Here is a 20,048-nt window from a genome sequence, read left to right on the forward strand (position 1 = left end):
CTGATTTTGAGTTGACTAAAACTGCCATTTTATATGGGATAGTTCAATATACATTGAAAATTTATGCTGTTGTTTTGTCTATTTCTTTGTCATGTGAGTGCATTGAAAGTACTTAAAAACACGGAAAACCCATGAGCTCCGGGGGGCTTGTCCCCCCCCCCCCCCCCCCCCCCCCGGACCTAGCTGGGTGTCAGCGGCCCCCAGACCCCCGGCTAAATTTTCAGATAATTTCACTTTGGTCAAATCACATCCCTGCATTAACAGTGTTAACTTAGCTACATTTCACTTATTTGTTGGGAGGGTAAACAAACCTTTGCGATGTTAAAGACGTGATGTAACGAAGCTTAACTGTGTTTTACTTAGTTGTGAATAAACCTTAGCTTCAATATGTTTTAATCACTTATCAGGTATGTAAAGAAACCTTTATTTAAAAACGTTGTAATTTTAAATAAAGTAAAGTAGGTAAGTTTTACTAACCTCTGCTATGTTGAAGACACAATGTAACGAAGCTTTAAAAACTGTGTTTTACTTAACCTTATCGTCTGTATGTTTTAATCACTTGTCAGAAATATAAACAAACCTTAGCTGTAATGCACTCACGTTGTGATCGGAAATAAATTAAAAATAGGTATATTTTAATGTCAAGACATTCTGCAGTCAAAAGTAGTCCTCATTTGTAATTCAGGAGCTAAATGTATCAGGAAGTGCTGAACAGCTCCTCTTTTCTTAAACAACTACTCTAGGGATGGGCGGGTCGGTCTCAGGGAAGCGAGGCGTACAGTTAACCGGTGCTCTTTCGAGGCTCATCACAAGCTGCGGAGCACAGATGAAGAGGTGGACGTTTGTGAGGGGCAGATAAAAGCCGACACCCTATGTATAACTGGGCTTTATTAGACATGAGCTCCCGTCGGGCGCCAAGCGACATCATGATGGCTCCAGGCGAACTTTCGCTCGTCGCGCTTCAGAGAGAGTGCGGACTTCCTCTCTATACAGGCATACGTGCGCTCATGAATCATTCAGACAACTATACCGGTACACTTATTTTCAATAGTCAAGCAAGAGCAGATGAAAGGATGTGCCAATGTTGCAAAAATGAGTCTGTGGTGTAAAAATTAAGAGTGATGCTAACTGGCCTTCATATGAAGACAAACTACCAATCTGACTTTCCCCCCCTAAACCTTGAGTACTAATTTATAATTAATATGCTTAGCTAAGTTGTTGTTGTTTAAAACTTGCTTAAATGATCGTACAAATGTCATGTTAAACTAACAGATGAACAAAACAAAGATCATGACAACTTTAAATCAATTGCTGACAGCATAAACAAACCTTAGCTATGTTTTGCTCACTTGTTGCTAATGTGATTTAACTTAGTTTAACCTAACTTTAACTTAGAACATAAGCAAAACGTGGCTAATTATTACATAAACTGTCCATAGCAATGTTTTAATCACTTGTTGCTAACGTGACCTAACCTGAACTATGTTTCACTCGTTACCGGGGAAGATAAACACAGCTTAGCTACATTTTGTTTATTCGTTAAGAACATAAACATTTGCTACGTTTTATAGAATATTTGTTTTCTCACTTTGTGCCGTGTTTAACTCACTATTCCAGAATGTAACTAAATCCTAGCCGTGTTTAACTCACTTATTGCTGACGCAAGCTAAGTTTACTCGCTAGTTGGCAGCAACAAACCTTAGCTACGTTTTACACGGTATACCCTTTTGGGAACGTAAACTATCCCTTTTACTCACTAAGTAATCAACCTGAACTACATTTTACTTTCTTGTTGGCAGCATAAACAAACCCAGGCAAAATTTTACTCACTTGAGAGCCCCATTAGCTACTGACACAGCTTAGGAGCTAGTCTCCCTGGGGTTACTGTTGTATTTTTTTTTTACCTTTACTTAGTCAGGGGGAGAACTCATTGAGATTTTAAAACAAGAAGTTACAAGTAAATAGCAGATAAGTACTTTTTATGCTCCGGTGTCAGCAAAACAGAATGCGTGGAAACTCTTGGAGTCATCATTGTAAAAAAAAGGAAAAAAAAGTGCACCTGATATAGTACATTATTTCTGCGAACAAGCTCTCTCGTTTGCCTGTAGTTGTTTGGGTTTTGCCAACACACCACACATACACACATTGCATCAGGCTCATGCATCAAAAATACGCTGGAAGGGATGACCAAAAAAAGAAAAGAAAAAAGTTTGTCGCCTGCAGTAGGCGTGCAAAGAAAGCTGACTTTGCACTTTCCAGCATTGTCCAACAATCAAAAGCTGCATTCAAACATAAAATGACACACAGAACCTAAAATTGGCTATGTAGCACTTCTTTTTAAAGTCTTCCTCCAAAGGTAGTTTCACGTTGCAACGTGAGATGTAGTATGTATGTCTGTTTTGGTCTAAATTTGCCCCTTTTAGGTGACCTTTAAAGACTAACTTGTCCTTCAAAATTATTTCCCATTGTTACCAATTTTGAGCTAAAATATGGAAACAAAATGGTGAGTTTTGTTCATTGCATGTGGATTTTTTACTTAATATATTTAGGCTACATTTTATTTAGAAACATAACATTTGGCAGAAATGTCTATCATGAGTTGACCCACAGAAAAATCGCCATGATTAATAAAACAGAGGAAGTCTGCCATTTTGTCCAATTGCTACCAATTTTGAAGCTCATATACCAGACAGATGGTGATCACTAATTGCAAATAATTTGAATTATTATGAAATAGAGGTGTATTTGTAAGCATGTCTGCCTCGTAGTCTGAGGTCCGAGGTTCCAATCTGGGCTCTGGCCTTTCTGGATGGAGTTTGTATGTTTTCCTCGTGATTGGAGACTTTCTCTGGGAATGTGGCTTCCTCACACATTCAAAAAACAAGCATGTTAGGTTCACCTAAGACTAGCCTGAATTACCAATCGGTGTGAATGTAAGTGTGAATGCTTGCTTATCGAAATGTGTGCTACGGTTGGCGTGCGCCCAGTACTGCATGTACTCCGCCTCTGGCCCAAAGTCACCCATAGAAAATGAATGGATGGCTGGAACGCTGTTGGCATGACAAGTAATTTCTCACAGCATCTACCTTGCGCAATTCTTCTACACAGTCATTCTCTCACAAGCTCAAACGGGCTTCACATTTGCAAAGGTTGTCATATTTCTTACAAAACCTGTGTCTAACTGTGTCCTTGTATGTGTGAGTTTTGTTAAACAACAAGTGGGCTTTCATTGCTTTTTCTGAAACAGTGTGGCAATCAGAAACATATTAGTGGCATGGAGATTCCACTTGGGCTGAGTGGCTCTCATCCAGAGTGGGAGAGTATGACACCGCTCCGATATTCATAATGAGTCGGTGTGCTGTTGACACACGACTGAGCGTCGTTCGATGCAAAGCGACTCGCTGGGGAAGCAGATTTTTTGGGGGCGCTCGGGCATCCTGCCGCGTTACTTCATCAGAATTTTCTTTGCCGACAACAAACCAATCAATGTGAGATGGGAGGACGGATAAGAACGATCAGACAGTGTGTGCGGGCTACATGCAGTACGTCTCGAGGGGAAACACATTGGAAAATGTGAACGTGTTCCAGTGAGCATGACTTCAAGGACCATCTCGAAGGTCTAGTTTGAGAATTGACAGTTTCAAAGTCCTCATGCGAGGTGCACCTGGCATCCCTGTATGAGCACAAAAGCTTGACGTGTATGAACTCCCTCCATTGCCATGGTTACTCTCACCTCAGAGACACGTTAAAAAGCGACACATTTGGCAAGCAGGCCACATCACAGCTGAGTGCAATACATGTGTGTGTGTGTGTGGGGGGGGGACTATGCAAACACGTGTTGCATGTGTGTGCATGCATGTGCATGTATTGTGTATATTGTCTCACCTGCTAATTAATGCATGACTCCCTCTCAGTATTTATGATACAGTTATGTATCAACATGTATATGTTTGCTTGTCTGTGCCAAGTGTTTTTTTTTTTTTGTCTGTGTGCATTAATTTTTTTGAAAGCAACACTAAGGAACTTTCAGTTTATGTTAAATATGGTGGTACCATATGGACAAAAGCGGTATTGTTATGTATGAAGGAAGACCACATTTCCTATGAGGACAAGCGCATAGCGTAGTGAGTGAAATCCGGGCCAATGTTGATCATTGACTGCCCTTTCATCCGGGGTAGCTTTTGATGTATGCCATAAAGCAGTCAGTACATATGTAGTTTTTTCTGTGACAGTGTTCCTAGCCTGCTCCTCAAAGTTGTTTAGTGCCAGTAAAAATGATACAGACCCCCTCAGGCCATTCAACTAGTTTTAAGTCAATGTTTCATCAGAAGAGTTATGAAAATAATTTATTAAGGTTGAAAAGTTCCTTAGTGCTACTTAAAGGCAAGCCAGCTTTATTTCTATAGCACAGAAATAAGCTTCAGACAAAAGGAAAACAATTAATAGCATTCACACACACACAAAAATAGATACAGTGGTACCTCGGAGTTTGAACACAATTCGCTCCTGTGAAGTGTTCAAAGTCTGAATTGTTCAACCTCCGAAACATTTTTTCCCATAGGAAATAATGTAAATGCAATTAATTCGTTCCCAAGTTCCCAAAACAGAAAATTGCTATTTTAATTAATATTTATGAAAAAACATGGACACCCTGTACAGTATTTAAAAAAAAACAAAAAAATACCTTACCTTTTTTGTTGTGGTGTGATGGCCTCAGTGGATGAAAAATGCTATGTCACTGCCAGACGTTTTCAGAAACGGGTTGTGCCCACTACCAGCCGATTTAAGCATTTTGAGTGATCTTTCAAGGTCCACAGAAAATGTTGTGTTTGGACTATGGAAATACTACCAAATGAAAGATTGGACTCTCAGCTTTCATCAGAAAAAAAAGTTTGTTTCTACCTTATTCCGTTCTTCAGTAATCAACAATAGAAAATGGTTACTTTCACCGAAATTCTCTCTTTTGAAACAAAAAACGGAGAAAAAGAGCTTTTTGTGAAACGATGTTATTTCATGCACTCTAGTGAATTGTACGCTTCTTTTTGTCCATGAATGATGCCACAAACACCTAAATAGTGCTTTACTTCTGTAAAACGCTTTCACCAACAATGAAAAAGTGTTTTTTGATTGCAAAATACGTTTATTTCCATTCAACAGTGTAACAATTTGACAAAACAATTTCGCAAACTATTTACAAATGTGTGCAACTGTGGTACTACTTACAATTATGTGGATGTTTCAAATACAGTTTTTCCTTTTGTAACGCTCTCCTGCGTGCAAGGAGACGCCAGGACTCGCACAACAGTTTACTTTCACTTTCGCATTGGTCCGTTTTGCGTGCAAACGTTACACTTTCTTGACGGCCTTTTTTTCCGGGGAATAAAAAGCAAGTAGCAGACTGTACACACTTCCTCCGATGAATATGCATTGGACTCGGGGCACTCTCCGTCGTCCGATCGAACGTCCGCCTGTGCGTGCTCGGTTGTGTTCCGCGTTACGACACCGTCATAGCCGCCGCGTCAGCGGTTCCAATTTCGCCGTCAAGCTCGGATTCACCTTCATCATCATCGAGGATGATCACCGTCGTCATCAATGTACTATTTTAGCGTTGGTCGATGCCTTTCGTCTTGTAAGTGTAGAGCTGCTTGCAAACGCTCGCCATTGCCCGTTCCCTCCTCCATCTAGCTCCATCTAACGTCTTCTACTGCCGCGTCAATGCTTTCCAACCACGGAGTCACCCTCATCTTCATCATCTATGATGATCATCGTCAACAATGTGCTTTTTCAGCGATGCTTTTGGTCTTTGAAAAAAACGTCTCGGGCGTGAGCTCCTCGCGACCGGCCGCCATTTTTCCTTTGTCTTCCATTCTCATCTCCTGCTCGACGCTCTAGCTCCGCCTCTACTGACGCCCACCCGATCTTGTCAAAAGAGAGTCATCGCTGCCCTCTAGGGGCCAAAAATAGTCATTAGGCACAACAGACAGACTTGAAACTTTCACCAGACATGCGGAAGGGTTTCCTCTACCCGTTTCAAAAAAAAAAAAAATCATTGGATGACGTCTTTTGACGTCATTGGCAGTGAAGCGTAGGTTTTTACTTGACGTCTATAAACGTCAGTGGCAGTGAAATGAATGCATGCTTTAGTTCAGTGCTGAGTTAGTATATTTTACATTGGGCATATTGTTAGACTACCAAGGGGTCCCTGTGCGCTGTTAAGCGTCAGGCACGTTGTTGAACACCTAAGGGGGTTTCCTTGTGCCAGTATTTACGGAAGTAGTTACAACGGCGCGATAATCTCCTTCCTAAATCCATTATGGTTCGTAGCACTGTACGTTTTTCTTTTCTGCCAGCGGCACTGTTGTCTTTCTTTGGGCCCATGTCGAAGAAAATTGTCGTGGAAAAATCTACATGCACTCGCGAATGTACGGAGCACCTCCGGAAGTGTTCACCTGCTCTGACTGGACACGAGCAGCACTTCTTCTCCACTACCGCAACGTGAGCATTCGGCATCGCTCAACTTCACTCAGCTACCCAATCACGGTATGTTCGGCTTTGCTTGGTTTGCTTGGATGTTCAAACTCCGAGAATAAGGTCAAACCCCGAGGCATTTTTTACTCTGATTTTTTGGTCGAAGTCTGATTTGTACGAGTTCCGAGACGTTTGAACTCCGAGGTTCCACTGTACTCAAAAGCCCAGACATGAAACAAAAAGTAGCTTTCTAACATTCTAACATGACTAAAAGAAGGCACGTGAAGTTGATTTTAAAAAGACCTTAATCATTAGCTCTTTGACTGCCAGACGTTTTCAGAAAAGGGATGCCGTGGGTGCCAGTCGATTTAAGCATTTTGACTGATCTTTCAAGGTCCACAGAAAATTATGTGTTTGGACTATGGAAACACACATACTACCAAATGAAAGATTGGACTCTCATCTTTCATCAGAAAAAAAAAGTTTGTTTCTACCTTATTCCGTTTTTCAGTAATCAACAATAGAAAATGGTTAGTTTCACCTCTGTTTTGAAACAAACGTCTTTTAACGTCTTTGGCACTCCTCCATAGGATTTTACTAAACGTTATTTAACGTTTTTGGCAGTCAAAGAGTTAGCATAGGACGGGGCATTTTTACCATGTCAACCTCACTTACCACCACTCTTAGCTTATTCAATTTGAATGCAATCTAAGACATTTGTCATCAAACAGCCTTCCACTCAGTTTTATTTATTTTGTATTTTTTTTTTTTTGTTTGCATTAATTAGAGAAAACTTACCAGCGAGTTGGGGCACCTTCGCCGAGTGGTTCAGCTGCTGGAGGAAGAGAAGCAGTCCTCCGGCAGAGAAGAACAGGAGGAACACGAAGAACCAGTAAAGGTTCCCCCTGCCTCCGCACTGGGGGTCCAGTGTCATCCTCCATTTCATCCCAAGCATGATTCTGTAGAAAGGTTGTACAGAATTAGAAAAACAGAGGGTCCTACTTTTTCACTTAAAAAATGTCACACATGGATTGTAGGTCAGGCCGAAACACAAACAAGAGCTACAAATTAATTGCGTATTAAATATTTAAATCGTAAAATTTAAATGGGGCATATTATTTATAGTGGCAAGGCTTGAAATAAGTACGCATAAGTTTCGCATTGTTGTTTGAGAGGCAAAATTAGCATTGTGTGCCTTATTAAAACACACTGAATAGCAAAACTGAGAATCAACTTCCAAGACGTCCCAAAAATCTCCTCTTGGGGCGGCGGCGCTCACATCACTCACGGTAGTTGAAGGTTGAGCAATCTAGCTAGCAACAAGCCTGGATTTTCGGACGCATGGAACAGCCAATGTGGAGTTAACATTTTTGACTGGCAAATACGTTTGAACATATTTGCAAATGTGTATAGATGCATTAAATACATTTGAACGTATTTGCAAGCAAGTTCGAACAGACTTGTAAATACATAAACAACGTATTTGCACATATGTTTAAATGCACTTGAAAATATGTCTAAACGTATTTGCAACTATGTTCGAAGGTACTCGTAGACTAAATGCAAAAAAAAATTGCACATTAGAATGTCACAGGTACGGATGCGCGGGTTAAAAAATAATAATAATAAAAAATAAAAAGTTTTGCATTTGGCCTACATTATACCAATACGTAATAATTGAAAATTAATTGAGTAAATATTTTAATGTGTGCAATCTTATAAATGTCTGCACTGGAAGAATTCCATTAATCCTTTCCCATAATGTCACGGGGTATTGGCAATATATTTAAATCCACGTATGCAAAAATGCTCAAACATATTTGTTAGTCGTAAACGCTCCACAGTAGTAGTTCCACATCTTCCTATACTACGTGCTACAATTAACTATTTGTTGCTGTAGCTTAAAATCTCTTGCAGGTGCATCGCAATTACGTTTGGGGAAAATATTTTGCTCCTCCAAGCTGAATTTGAGCTGCATCTCTTCGCTCCAACTGGCATACGCTGTATTTGTCTAAACTGGCATAATGAAAACCTCTTAGTCTATTTAATTTGTGAGCAATAATCCATGAACTGGGACAAATTTGAGCTGCTTTAAACCTCCCTTCCAAAAAAAAAATAAAAAATCTCCCACACCCTCCCAAAATAAATTAAAGTCGAGGCGTTGAAATGTTATTCCAGCTGGACCGACGTTAGTACACACACTGGCTGTCTTCCTGCTATGAATATGCAAATGAGCGTGACTACTCAAGCGCGACATCAAATGCACCGTTTCCATGACGTGTAAAGAACACGACTGTCACGCAGCATCCTGTGCTAAAAAATAACCAAGAACAAGGAAACGCTTTAAATATTCAATGAGTGTCCGATGACAGCTGGGACATTTTTCAGGCCTTAAATATGCAACGGTTTTCTCATCAAATGGTGTCTGTAAAGCCAACAAGTTCATATGGATGACATCATAAACATAATCATATAAACCGGAATTGGAAAAGCTACCGTAGATGGACGGCATAGAAACAAATATGATAAGACCCAAAACATTTACTGTAACCCACAAAATCAAAAGTGCATGTTTGACATCTGATTTGATTTTCTAAGCCTTTCCCTCCGGCCAGTCCCGCTTTCAGCAATCACATTTAACCCATTTGTAAGTTCTTGACATGGAGTACATGGGAGGAAAATTGACAATGGCACAAGTTAGTTTAAGTAGGGATGTTCGATACGACTTTTTTTCAGACCGATACCGATACTCAACTCTTGAGTAGTCACCGATACCAGATACTGATACCACTAGTACATATCCCCAAATGGCAGATCATTTTGAAGCAAGACCTATACATCGCATTAGTGATGCTTGATTATGAAGAAAATAATGATCATGATTATTTTGGTAATAATTTAAATCACAATTAGGGCGATCATTTATTTTTTTTAGTACAGATCAAGAAAATGTTTAAATGTAAAAAAAAATATTAAGACAAATAAAATTATTTGAGACACTATAATATGCAAGTTCCTTTTTGATTAAACAACATTTATTAGATTAGTTATTTTGACATTTAAATCAGGTGCAAATGTCTAAATTTAAACAACTCAAAATTAAGTATTAATTAAATTTTATGATTATGTTGATTTTGTATTTGTGGAGTGTCATAGTTAAAATTGTAATTGGATTTCGATTAATTGCACAGCCCTAAATCGCAATATTTTTCCTTAAATTTTCATGGCATCAATGGCAATTTTCTATTCCACAAATTTTGAATTTCCAGTTCCTATTTACAAAATAGCCACGAGAGGACGGCCGTTACTGGTATTAGCCACTGTTGTGAGTACCAATACCTTAAAACAAGGCTAGTATTGGTGCCAATACCTGGTATCGGTACTCGCACATAATGATCAATTGCAGCTTTTTATCGTACTTTTGTTTGTGCAAAGTCTTGATTCGTGGCGATGAGTTAGTTGTAAGTTGATGGAAATTATATAGTAGTATTAGTCATAGATAAATTAATGTTCAAATAAAAATATTTTCTTCCCCTTTGTATTGTTAAATGATTCAAAACTCAGGTTTGAATTTGGGCAAAATTTATGTTAATAGACAATGCTCCAAGTTTTTGGAAAAATCGAGCAGTGACAAAACAAGCTATATTCCCCCATGCGTTGTCATCTCTGCATTCTATCGGTCTTGAGCCACCTGAGAAAAACAAACTCAACATGTTGGGGCACTGCACCCCCCATGACGCAGCATGTCGCGATTATTTCAATTACCTCCCCATTCCCAGCGTCGGTGGAAGCAACGGCGCCGGGCTAATAAAAGAGATGAAAGCCACTTCAGGCATGATTTATTAATTAATGACGACATGCTGGTGAATAGGACGAGCGGGGCGCGGGCTCCTGTTCAAAGCGCCGTTGATGTGTCTTGAACGGTGGCGGTGAGTCGCTTCTGCTGCTGCCTTGATCAAAGGCCTAACCTGACAGTTTTAAACCTATAAAAAAAAATGGAGCGTCATACTTTGGATGGTTCTAGAAATCTAATAAGTTTAGATTGGACATCATTTGGTAGCACGGTTTTTGTTGGACATCTGACTAGATGGTCATGATTGATGGAAGGATTTTCTCTGTCACTTTGGAGCTCATGTTGTTTAATTGCTGCGTTTCAAAACAAAGGCATAATGGATTTCTCTAAAGAAAATCTGACAACAATTTATGCAGTTTGAATTATTTTTGCGCATGCACAATTAATGCGGCATCCTCTCGCCATTTCCTCATGTGGGCAACATACATCCATGTCAGTTGTTGGCACCTTTCAAACTTGAAAAAGTCTTTATTACAACGATCCAAATTAAGTCCAATGCGTTTCATGTGACTTTCTCTGAAAAGCAGCAGGAAATCATTAGCGCATCGTTAAACTAGCGGTTATCTGTCAACTTTCCGCCCAAGAACATTGACAGGCACTTTGATGAGAAGGACATGATATACATGCGCAAGGTGGACAGGTTGGATTGTTGATGATATGTCAGGAATGCTTTTTTCACCTCGGCCACGCTGTAATGTGGAATTAGCTCCACTGTTGCTGGTGAGTGGTTTCAAATCTGATTACACAAAGGCTTGACAAGTTTGTACAATCCGGATTTATTTCCCTTTTATGTGTGGTCAAAATTCCATCGGAGTTGACAGTTTCATCCAAGTCTTAGCAGCTACTAAATCTGCCTTTTGAGTTCATGAATGTGGTAGCTAGCTTTAAGGGCTCTCTCGTTGACCTTTGTGGTTTTTGTCATGAGAGTTTCCTTTTTCTCTGTTTGTTTACGCAGGTGAACAAACTAGTCTGTGTTGTTGTGAAGCTAAGTGTGTTTTGTTTGGAGATGGCATTTAAGCTAACGTGACCATAGCACTGCATAGCTAGCTTTTCACCACACAAAGCACAGGATATCATTGCATCCCCGGTGACCTGAACTTGTACTTGGGCCTTTATTTGGATCAAAATTTTGTACAGGGTCCAGTTCGGGCTTGGCATATTTTCTTTTCAAAAACGTCATCACAGTCTGTCACCGTAGTCTTGCTAGCCACCATGCCACAGTCACCCGTGTCTCGTCTAAAAGTAGAACGCAATTAGGCTATTTGCTATTTAGCTATCTGCTGCCGCCTACTCGATACTCAGCGCAGATACTCGACAAAAGCACACTGTTTGCGGATAATTTGTTGTCACCAATTAGGTGAAATTGGACAATATCTCACACACACACAGTATTTGAGAAACACTATTCGATTGGGATGATAGCTTACTCCACAATTGCAGTTGACACAATAAAAAGCAAAACTGAATTCAGCATTTAAGTGCTTCCCTCTTTGTAGTCCACGGTCACTAATAAAAATAACAGATTAACAAAGCCTATTTTCAAGTGTTGGTTGTTAAACATTGCGCCATTAAATTGAAAATAATAATAATAAGGCAAAATGCAGTTGCTCAGCTCGGCACTACAGTATTGATTTTTTTCAGCGTCCAGGCGGTGAATTGTAAGCAGGTCAAGGTTTTGAGCAGATGCTTGAATAATCCACAGGATGTGTTTTGCTAAAGATGAACATTTAATGAGTGGCTAAGTGCGCAGTAGTGGAGAAACTAGGACGAGGTGACAATACTCAAGAGTAAGCAAGCTCATCACAGGCCTTTTGAGATTGTGGCATATACTTTCATTACCTACAGTATGTACAGCTATGTACACACTTGGGATACAACGCTACATGCATTTGGATTCAGATTTTGTGGTGCGGAACAGAGACATACCCAACATGGGACTAATTGGATTAGGGGTACATCTGTACATCATACATTATTTTACTTAACTATATTTTTCTTTACAGTTTGTTATTGTATTTTTTTCACGTTTCACTATGATTATCAAAAAATGTTTCTGTCTACACAAAGCAAAGAAGCACTTTTCTGTATTTCATTTTTTATGTATATTACAGTTACAAACGTACACTAAATGTGCGGCTTTTAGTGTACTCCAAATCAACAATATATGTAGTATATGTACAGTTTGTATAACCATGTAAATATTGACCCCACCAATTGTTATTCCGCATCTTAAGTCTGCATGTATCATTCCACTGAACTCAAGCTTGAGTTTCTAAACTCTAAAAAGAGCGTTGTTGAACCAATTCAAGATTACAAATTGAATTGTTGACCAATTAAAAAAAAACAAAAAACGCTTCAATTGGTAACACACGATTAAATTCAGTTAGTCCAAAGTTAATGTTATAAGTTTAATGAAATACGAGTTCATTAAACTTAATATATTCAACTGAATTAAGATAATCAACAACAACAAAAAGATAATCCAAAGTGACTCCAATCCAAAGTATTAAATTTAATGAACTCATAATTAATTAAAGTTAATATGTTCACTTTGGAGTAACTTTATTCAATCGTGTGGTACTAATTAAAGTGTTTGTTTTCTAAGTTGGTCAAAAATTATATTTATAATCTTAATTTGTTCAACATTTCTCTTTTTGGAGTGTACTGTACATAGTCTGACTGTAATGTAATTGGCCAGCTTTTCTGCCACCGTTCATTGGAATTGATTGAATTTATTTGACCATCTCACATCATTCATCAAACCTTATAACAGCACCACTGATTGTTCTTGACGTTCGGCTTTATTCACATTTCATGTCTGTTGCGTTAGCATGTTTGTTTTCTTTTATGTTAAGAATTATAGGCATTTAAATCTTAAAGATTTTGAGTCTTTAGGTATGTCTTTGGAATGCAGAAATTCAAACCCGAGACCTTAGAACTGTGAGGGACCACTAGCTCACTGTGCCACCCTTGCTTTAAACAACAGTATTTTTGTTGAATAATTGTAATTGCTTCTGCCTTGATGATGTGATTCCTGCTCAACGAAGCGTTTCCTCCGTAAGCCGCATCCTGAGCAAAAGCACCGAATACCATCAAAGTGATTATAATTTAATTAAATTGAACGCCGATTCTCCCTGTGCAGATGTATTCAGTGTGCAATTAACACCGGCGCATCACACCTGAGTGACAGAGTGTAAAATAGCAGACGTGCGCGATTTTAAGCGGTGAGTACTTGCGTGTTGACCTGAACACAACGTTACGTGATTAACGCCAAGTCCTGCTGGTCATGCCACTTTTCAAGTGTGGTGATGCACATCCCATTTGTTCCTCGTCATGTCCACACTCTTTCTGTTCTTGTGAAATCGTAAGTGGCAGTAACACGATTGTGTCACAAGGATATCAGTTTGGCTCAACGATTGCCGCTGAAGTATGTAATTTGTACAAAATGGTACAGGTAATGATAAGAGTGTATGGCTGCATACAGCACAACATAGAATTAATAGAATAAATTTTTTTTTTTTTAATCAGACTACAGTGCTCATGACTGGACGCCTGTTTGTAGCCAGGGCATAGAAAAGCAAGTGAACCGGCCGTTGATTTTCATGTCAGTATTGCCAAGCAACTATGCACGCAGTGTTGCACCACTTTAATGGATTTCACAACCATCACGTTATAGATAAAAAATAATGATTCAACGATTATGAAATTAATGCATCAATGACTAAAGAATGCAGCCATATTTCTATTAGTTTAACATTTGTTCACTTTTATGTTTACAAGACTATGAAAACTCTTGTACTATTTAGAAGAGATATAAAATTTGTGATTAATTGTGAGTTAACTATTTAAGTCATGCGATTAATTACAATTAAAAAAAAATCGCCTGAAACCCCGAATTCAAAGTCTTAATCCGCATTTGTGAGAAGCGCCAGAACGAGTGAGTAACCACATTGCCACCGGGCTGTCACCAGTGGAGCATGGAAAAAGGTAACTGAATCAAAATGTGCAATATGTTTCACCAAGATGCGCTAGACTAACACTCTGGAGTGCGGACAGCGCCGGAGAAGTCTATCTGCCTGTATTGTAGTCAGTATCTGGGACGGGATTTTTTTCTGTGGGAGTGGGATGGGACGACTACAATATTGTCAATTTGTCACCATCGTTATGAAAAGCTTTAAGACATCATAAGGCTTTAACTGATGTTAGACATTATTAACATTTTCACTGACCAACAAGGCTTTTTCGCCCTGACATGTGTGCTGTCATACAAAGGATGAAAGAGCCTTGAAAACATCCAATCATGGCGTCTTTATTTCAGTAATCAATCCACTCCGTGTCACACCCAAACCTTCAAATCCGAAATTGACCGCAGCGACAGGACAACGCACTTGTTTTTCAAATCACCGTAATTTCTGAACCGCTAGCGCTAGCAACATAATTCCAACAGCTTCTAAAAGCAGAGAAGCGGCGCTTTACGTCGATATCACATACATTACGGTAGCTAGCAGATTGTCACATGTGGAGGAGGGGGGAAGAGAGGAGTAACTTCAACGTACCGTAACTCTGGAACTATATGTGCTAGCAATGTAATTCCAACGGTTTCTGAGAGCAGAGAAGCAGAGCTTTGCATCGATTCCACATACATTACGGTAGCTATCAGGTTGTCACGTGTGGAGGAGGGGGGAAGAGAGGAGTAACTTCAAAGTACCGTAACTCTGAAACTATATGTGCTAGCAACGTAATTCTAACGGTTTCTGACAGGGGAGAAGCAGAGCTTTGCATCGATTCCACATACATTACGGTAGCTAGCAGATTTTTATGTGTGGAGGAGGGGGAAGCGCTTTGTCATAGAGGAGAGGGACGCAGGAGACAGGAGATGACGCATGTCTTACAAATCAATATATATCCCCGAACCATTTGCCTTCCCAATGTATCTGAAAGCGGAGGAGCGAGAAAAAAAAAAAACTAAAAACAATAAAAACAGGAGGACTGCTGTGATAATAATACTAAAAGGGTTTAATCCCAGTAACCGGCCATTCTCACTATGCTTGTCTAAATTATTTTCCTGAATTTTTTTGTTGCCTAAAAGTTTTAGATCACCCATCGGAGCACAAATCTGCTGACAAACATAACGAAAAGTGATTTGCTTGCTTGACGTTGTACACTACATTAAAACAGTTCCTGGCTTGTACCGTTTAGTGCCGGCGGGCCCTATGGATCGCAATCAACATGAAAAGAACGAATGGACTATTTACCCCCGGCGAGACAGTCAAGAAGCGTAAAATCCCTTGAGGTTTGAGAGTGCATTAAGAGCCGCTTCCTCTGCAATAATTCATGAAGTCAGCAGCGATAAGTCCTGCACCATTTTGTCTATAATACAAATTACAAACACATTCAGCTGACCTCCATTCATTTCTCAATGTTTCAGTCAACCCAAGTCCCTCAAGAAATGAGGTTTATTATAGCCACTCGAATGGTGCCGTCATTTATACACTGTACAGTAGTCGATAGATGGATGGCCACATCCCGGCAAAAATGTAAGTCCAGCAGTCAGTGTGCAATTTCGCTGAACAGAATTTCCGAGAATTAATCGAAAATTGTGTTGACAAGCGTGGATGTGTTTTTTGTCTCCCTAAACAAAACTTTTTTTTGCCCTTGCTGCATTTAAAATATGCGTCCCTATAAAACGCAAAGATAACCCATAACAGGGGAATGCACATTGCAGCATTCAGAAACGATGAGTGGAACCAAACACTTTGAGTCAACACAACTATAAAGAAAAAGTGAATGGCAAAATTGGCATCACTACTTTTGCCGTATTCAGTGAATCCTTAGAATGTGGTTAATTTCCACCTACTTTAGCATAAGCCACCATTACCGTCCTTCTTAAGAAGGATAAAAAGCGGAATTTCTTATTGACCATTATCTCTGCTCAATGCTGATGTGAAGGTGTTTGCTAAAGTAATTGCATCTCGGCCGGAAACGTTTGGAGTTCTCCCTTGCATTATATCCAAAGAGCAAAATGCTTCATAAAGGGATGTCCGTATGCCTTTTAATATAGTTTGCTTGAAACACTAAGTTAAACTACCGGAGACTGTAATTTTGTCGGACGAAAAAATGTATTCAACCAATGGGAACAATGGGGGAAAAAAGCTAGGTAGATCTATTAATAATAACAATAATAATACTTTGCCCACGGTGCATTCATGTGCCTTGTAAAATGCTCTCACTATTGAGTCAGCTGTGGTATCTGCAATCATATGCTGAAATATGAATGATAAAAAAAAAAAAATATATATATATATATATATATAGTATAAAAATTGTACTATTTTCCACAGCACTATCATACACCATATTACAACCAGTATTACGTTAGATAGCAGCTATAAGTGCTGGCAAAGAAGGTTCTCACGGAACTCAAATGCACCACAGAATGCAAAGTCCTTTCACCCAATGGGGATGAAGGGCCAAAAAAAGACAATGATGAGCTCAATTATGTTGCAAATGTTGCATTTGTGTTCCCTACCACAATTTAATCCTACAATTTATTCAATCATCAGGCCATAAAGAGTTTCCAGAATTCGCATTTATGAAGTTCCCATAGAACTTAAACGCACCACATCACAACCAGTAGAAAGATTACTCGTATGGGAATGGATCATCATGACACAAGTTATGTATCCCTGTAAGTTCACACAGAGTTCAAAAGCACCACATCACAACTAGCTCACAACACAATTTTAAGAAAATAAAAAAAGTCTAAGAATGAGCTCAGTGTTGCTTGCCAATGGTAGATTTATGTACCTTTGAACCTCCACAACATTGAGCCATTTACTAGTCCAGCGAAAAAAGTGTAAAGTACCTAAACGCACCATTTGAAAGCAATCCAGACCCCAAAAAATGCATCAAACCACTTGGGGATAAAGCGACTATAAAACAATAAAATAAAAATAAATAAATAAAACTGCAGTTTGAACTATGCTGTGCAGCAGAGTACAGAGGGTGGAATTGGAAAATAAACAACAATGCTTTTCCCAACGACAAATATTGATTTGTATAATCGGGTACTTTAAGCCAGGAGCCGGGTTTTTTGTTACCTTTTTTTGGCTATGATTTCCTGTTATCTTGTACCTTGAGCCATCACAAGTTGATAGGGACCACCACCCCCAACTCAACGGGTCCATGCAAACAAAACTGTGCCATTGGGTGACCCTTGAAAGCTAAGGTCAAGTCTGATAAAAAAAAAAAATCATTTTAATTTGTCACTATTCTATTTTATTCTATTTTTAGACATAGTCGAGAGACTTTCTACACATTTAGACATAATTTTGACATGAATTCAAAACAAGGGATCATAGAGATATGCGCCTTTATGACGCACCGTTGAGGCGCTCTGATGTTTTTTCTTGACTGACTTTTAAAAAAAACAAAAGAGCAAGCAAGAATTCGACATATTCAGAATCACATTGGCTAATTGGTAATTCTGGAAATCCCCCCAATTTAGGGTTCAGTGGAGTATTTTGGTCATAGCTCCTCTAATACTTCAGATAGAAAGCTCATCTTGGACTTAAATTGAAGGTTACCAGTGTGGGATGTTTTTAACTCATTCACTACCATTCACAGCTATAGATGTCAAAAATTCATTTGAACCATTTCTATTAGTTTAACACTTTTCCCACTCTTATTAACAAGAGTATGAAAACCTAGAATTTTTGTTGTTGTACATTTAGAACAGATATAAAATTTGTGATTAATTGTGAGTTAACTAGTGAAGTCATGCGATTAATTACGATTAATTTTAAGATTTTAATTGCCTGATGCCCCTAATTTTCAATAATCTGTTCTTTAAAAAAAAAATATATATATATATATATATATATATATATTATATATATATATAATCTTTTTTTTATTTTTAAGAACTTAGGAGCGTCAGGCGATTACAATTTTAATCGTAATTAATCGCATGACTTCACTAGTTAACTCACGATTCATCACAAATTTTATATCTGTTCTAATACAATAAAAAAAAAAATCTAGGTTTTCATACTCTTGTTAAAAAAAGTGGGAATTTTTTTTAAAACGTCTATAGCCATCAATGGCATTGAATGAGTTAATATACAATTGAGGCCGTGAGATGTAGAATAAAATGTTTGAAATGGATCACTTTTGATGGTAATTTGTCAGGCGGAGAGAATTTTTTTGGTCTTTTAGAGAGTATTTCTGACCAACAGGAAATGATGGTAAAAAAAAAAAAAAAGGTAACAAAAATCATCCTGAGGAGTGGACCTGGCTCTCGGCCTACTTGCAGTGTTTGCATCTGGTCCCAAACACACAACACAACGCAACGTTTGGACTCCAATGGAAGGGATACTTTGAGACCAAACTCCCTCTGATGTGCTAAACTGCACGTCTGAATCATCCGGTGCGAGCACCATCTGTCACATCAACACGTCAGCCTCCGCGGGCTCCTCTGCTTCTGTGTAAACAATGCCGACGGTGACCTTTCGTACCATCGGCAAGAGAGTGTGGAGGAAGCGGCATTGATGCGGATTAACGTTAGCGCCCGGATACAAAATCAATACTCCTCTAAAGTTTGGAATGAAGGGAAACAAACAAAATACGGACGGCAAATACAAACACTGTGAGAGTAAGCTGATGAAATAGAACGTGGTGTCAACAACATGGAGACCTGTGTTTGACATTGTTGAGCATTTCCATCGGAAATGGTTCCAACATTTTTCTAAATGGCCTCAAAATCCCCCCAAAAAATAAAAAATAAAATAATTAAGGATTGTATAGAGGTAACATTTCTTCACCAAAACACCAAATGGCTAGTCGTGAAACTAGTAATGTTCAACAACAGAATCACAGGGAGGAGCTGGAAGAGGTGGTGACCAGGATGTGGAGGGTCCAATAGAATTTTGCCAGCCCTTATCTTTGTTCTTGCAGCATGCAAGACCACTAGAGGGATGTTTTTCAGCAGTCCTAACGGATCATTGCAGTCGGACTAGTTGGGATGGCGTAGTAGTGATGTGTAGTACTTGTAGATTAATAGTAGTACAATCGTATTAGTAATAGCACTAGAAGTAGTAAATATAGTAGTAGTAATTGAGCTAATAGTATATTTGGGGATCAGGTGTAGCTAATGTTGCGGTCATTTGATCATTCTCATTTTTGCAGCAGAGGTTGACCAACAGGTGGGCGGGAGTCTGTAACCATGGCAACAAAACCCTCCCAGCTTTAAACTAGAGCCAACGGCTAATCCAGCTAGCACGTGGTGTTGCAGCAAATGTTTCATCGAAAACCTCATCCATTAAGGCAACCAATTTAAACTATTTTTCTGCAATTTTTAAAATGCAAAAGAATTATAATGCAATATTAAATCAAATGAAAATAGTCATTGCTTTATTTATTCTTTTTCAGATTGTGGGAATGCTGAAACATCCATACATACAACTTATCATCATTATGTGTATATTAAATATTGCGTAATAATCACTATAAACATGATGAAGTTTGCTGTTGTTATTGCCATTATAATTAAAAGTGTTCAAATGGATTGTTTACAGCAGGTACTTGTGTATTCTGCGGGGATGCGCAGGTGCCCTTTCTCCGTCCTGGTTGCCCTTTTCCGCCATGCACATCAAATATCAAGTTTCTATTTCCACACCTCACAGCTCTGATGCTTTTGATGCACGCACATGAAAACCAGTGCAAAGAA

The 20,048-nt window shown here is 38.9% G+C and overlaps 1 protein-coding gene across 7 annotated transcripts in view; it reads right to left on the reverse strand.

Moving 5' to 3' along the window:
• Positions 1-20,048, reverse strand: part of chst8 (carbohydrate (N-acetylgalactosamine 4-0) sulfotransferase 8) — a 146,120-nt gene that overhangs the window by 108,683 nt on the left and 17,389 nt on the right. For 4 of the 7 annotated variants that reach the window (XM_077564077.1, XM_077564076.1, XM_077564078.1 and 1 more), the window contains one exon: positions 7,267-7,427. In XM_077564077.1, the coding sequence (XP_077420203.1) occupies positions 7,267-7,423 (157 nt within the window). In that variant the 5' untranslated portion in view covers positions 7,424-7,427. Of the gene's footprint in view, positions 1-7,266; positions 7,428-14,877; positions 15,171-17,421; positions 17,687-20,048 lie in introns of those variants that run through there. The other 3 variants (XM_077564080.1, XM_077564075.1, XM_077564081.1) reach the window with 3 other exon arrangements.

Source organism: Vanacampus margaritifer, chromosome 4 (assembly GCF_051991255.1).
Source record: "Vanacampus margaritifer isolate UIUO_Vmar chromosome 4, RoL_Vmar_1.0, whole genome shotgun sequence".
NCBI lineage: Eukaryota > Metazoa > Chordata > Actinopteri > Syngnathiformes > Syngnathidae > Vanacampus > Vanacampus margaritifer.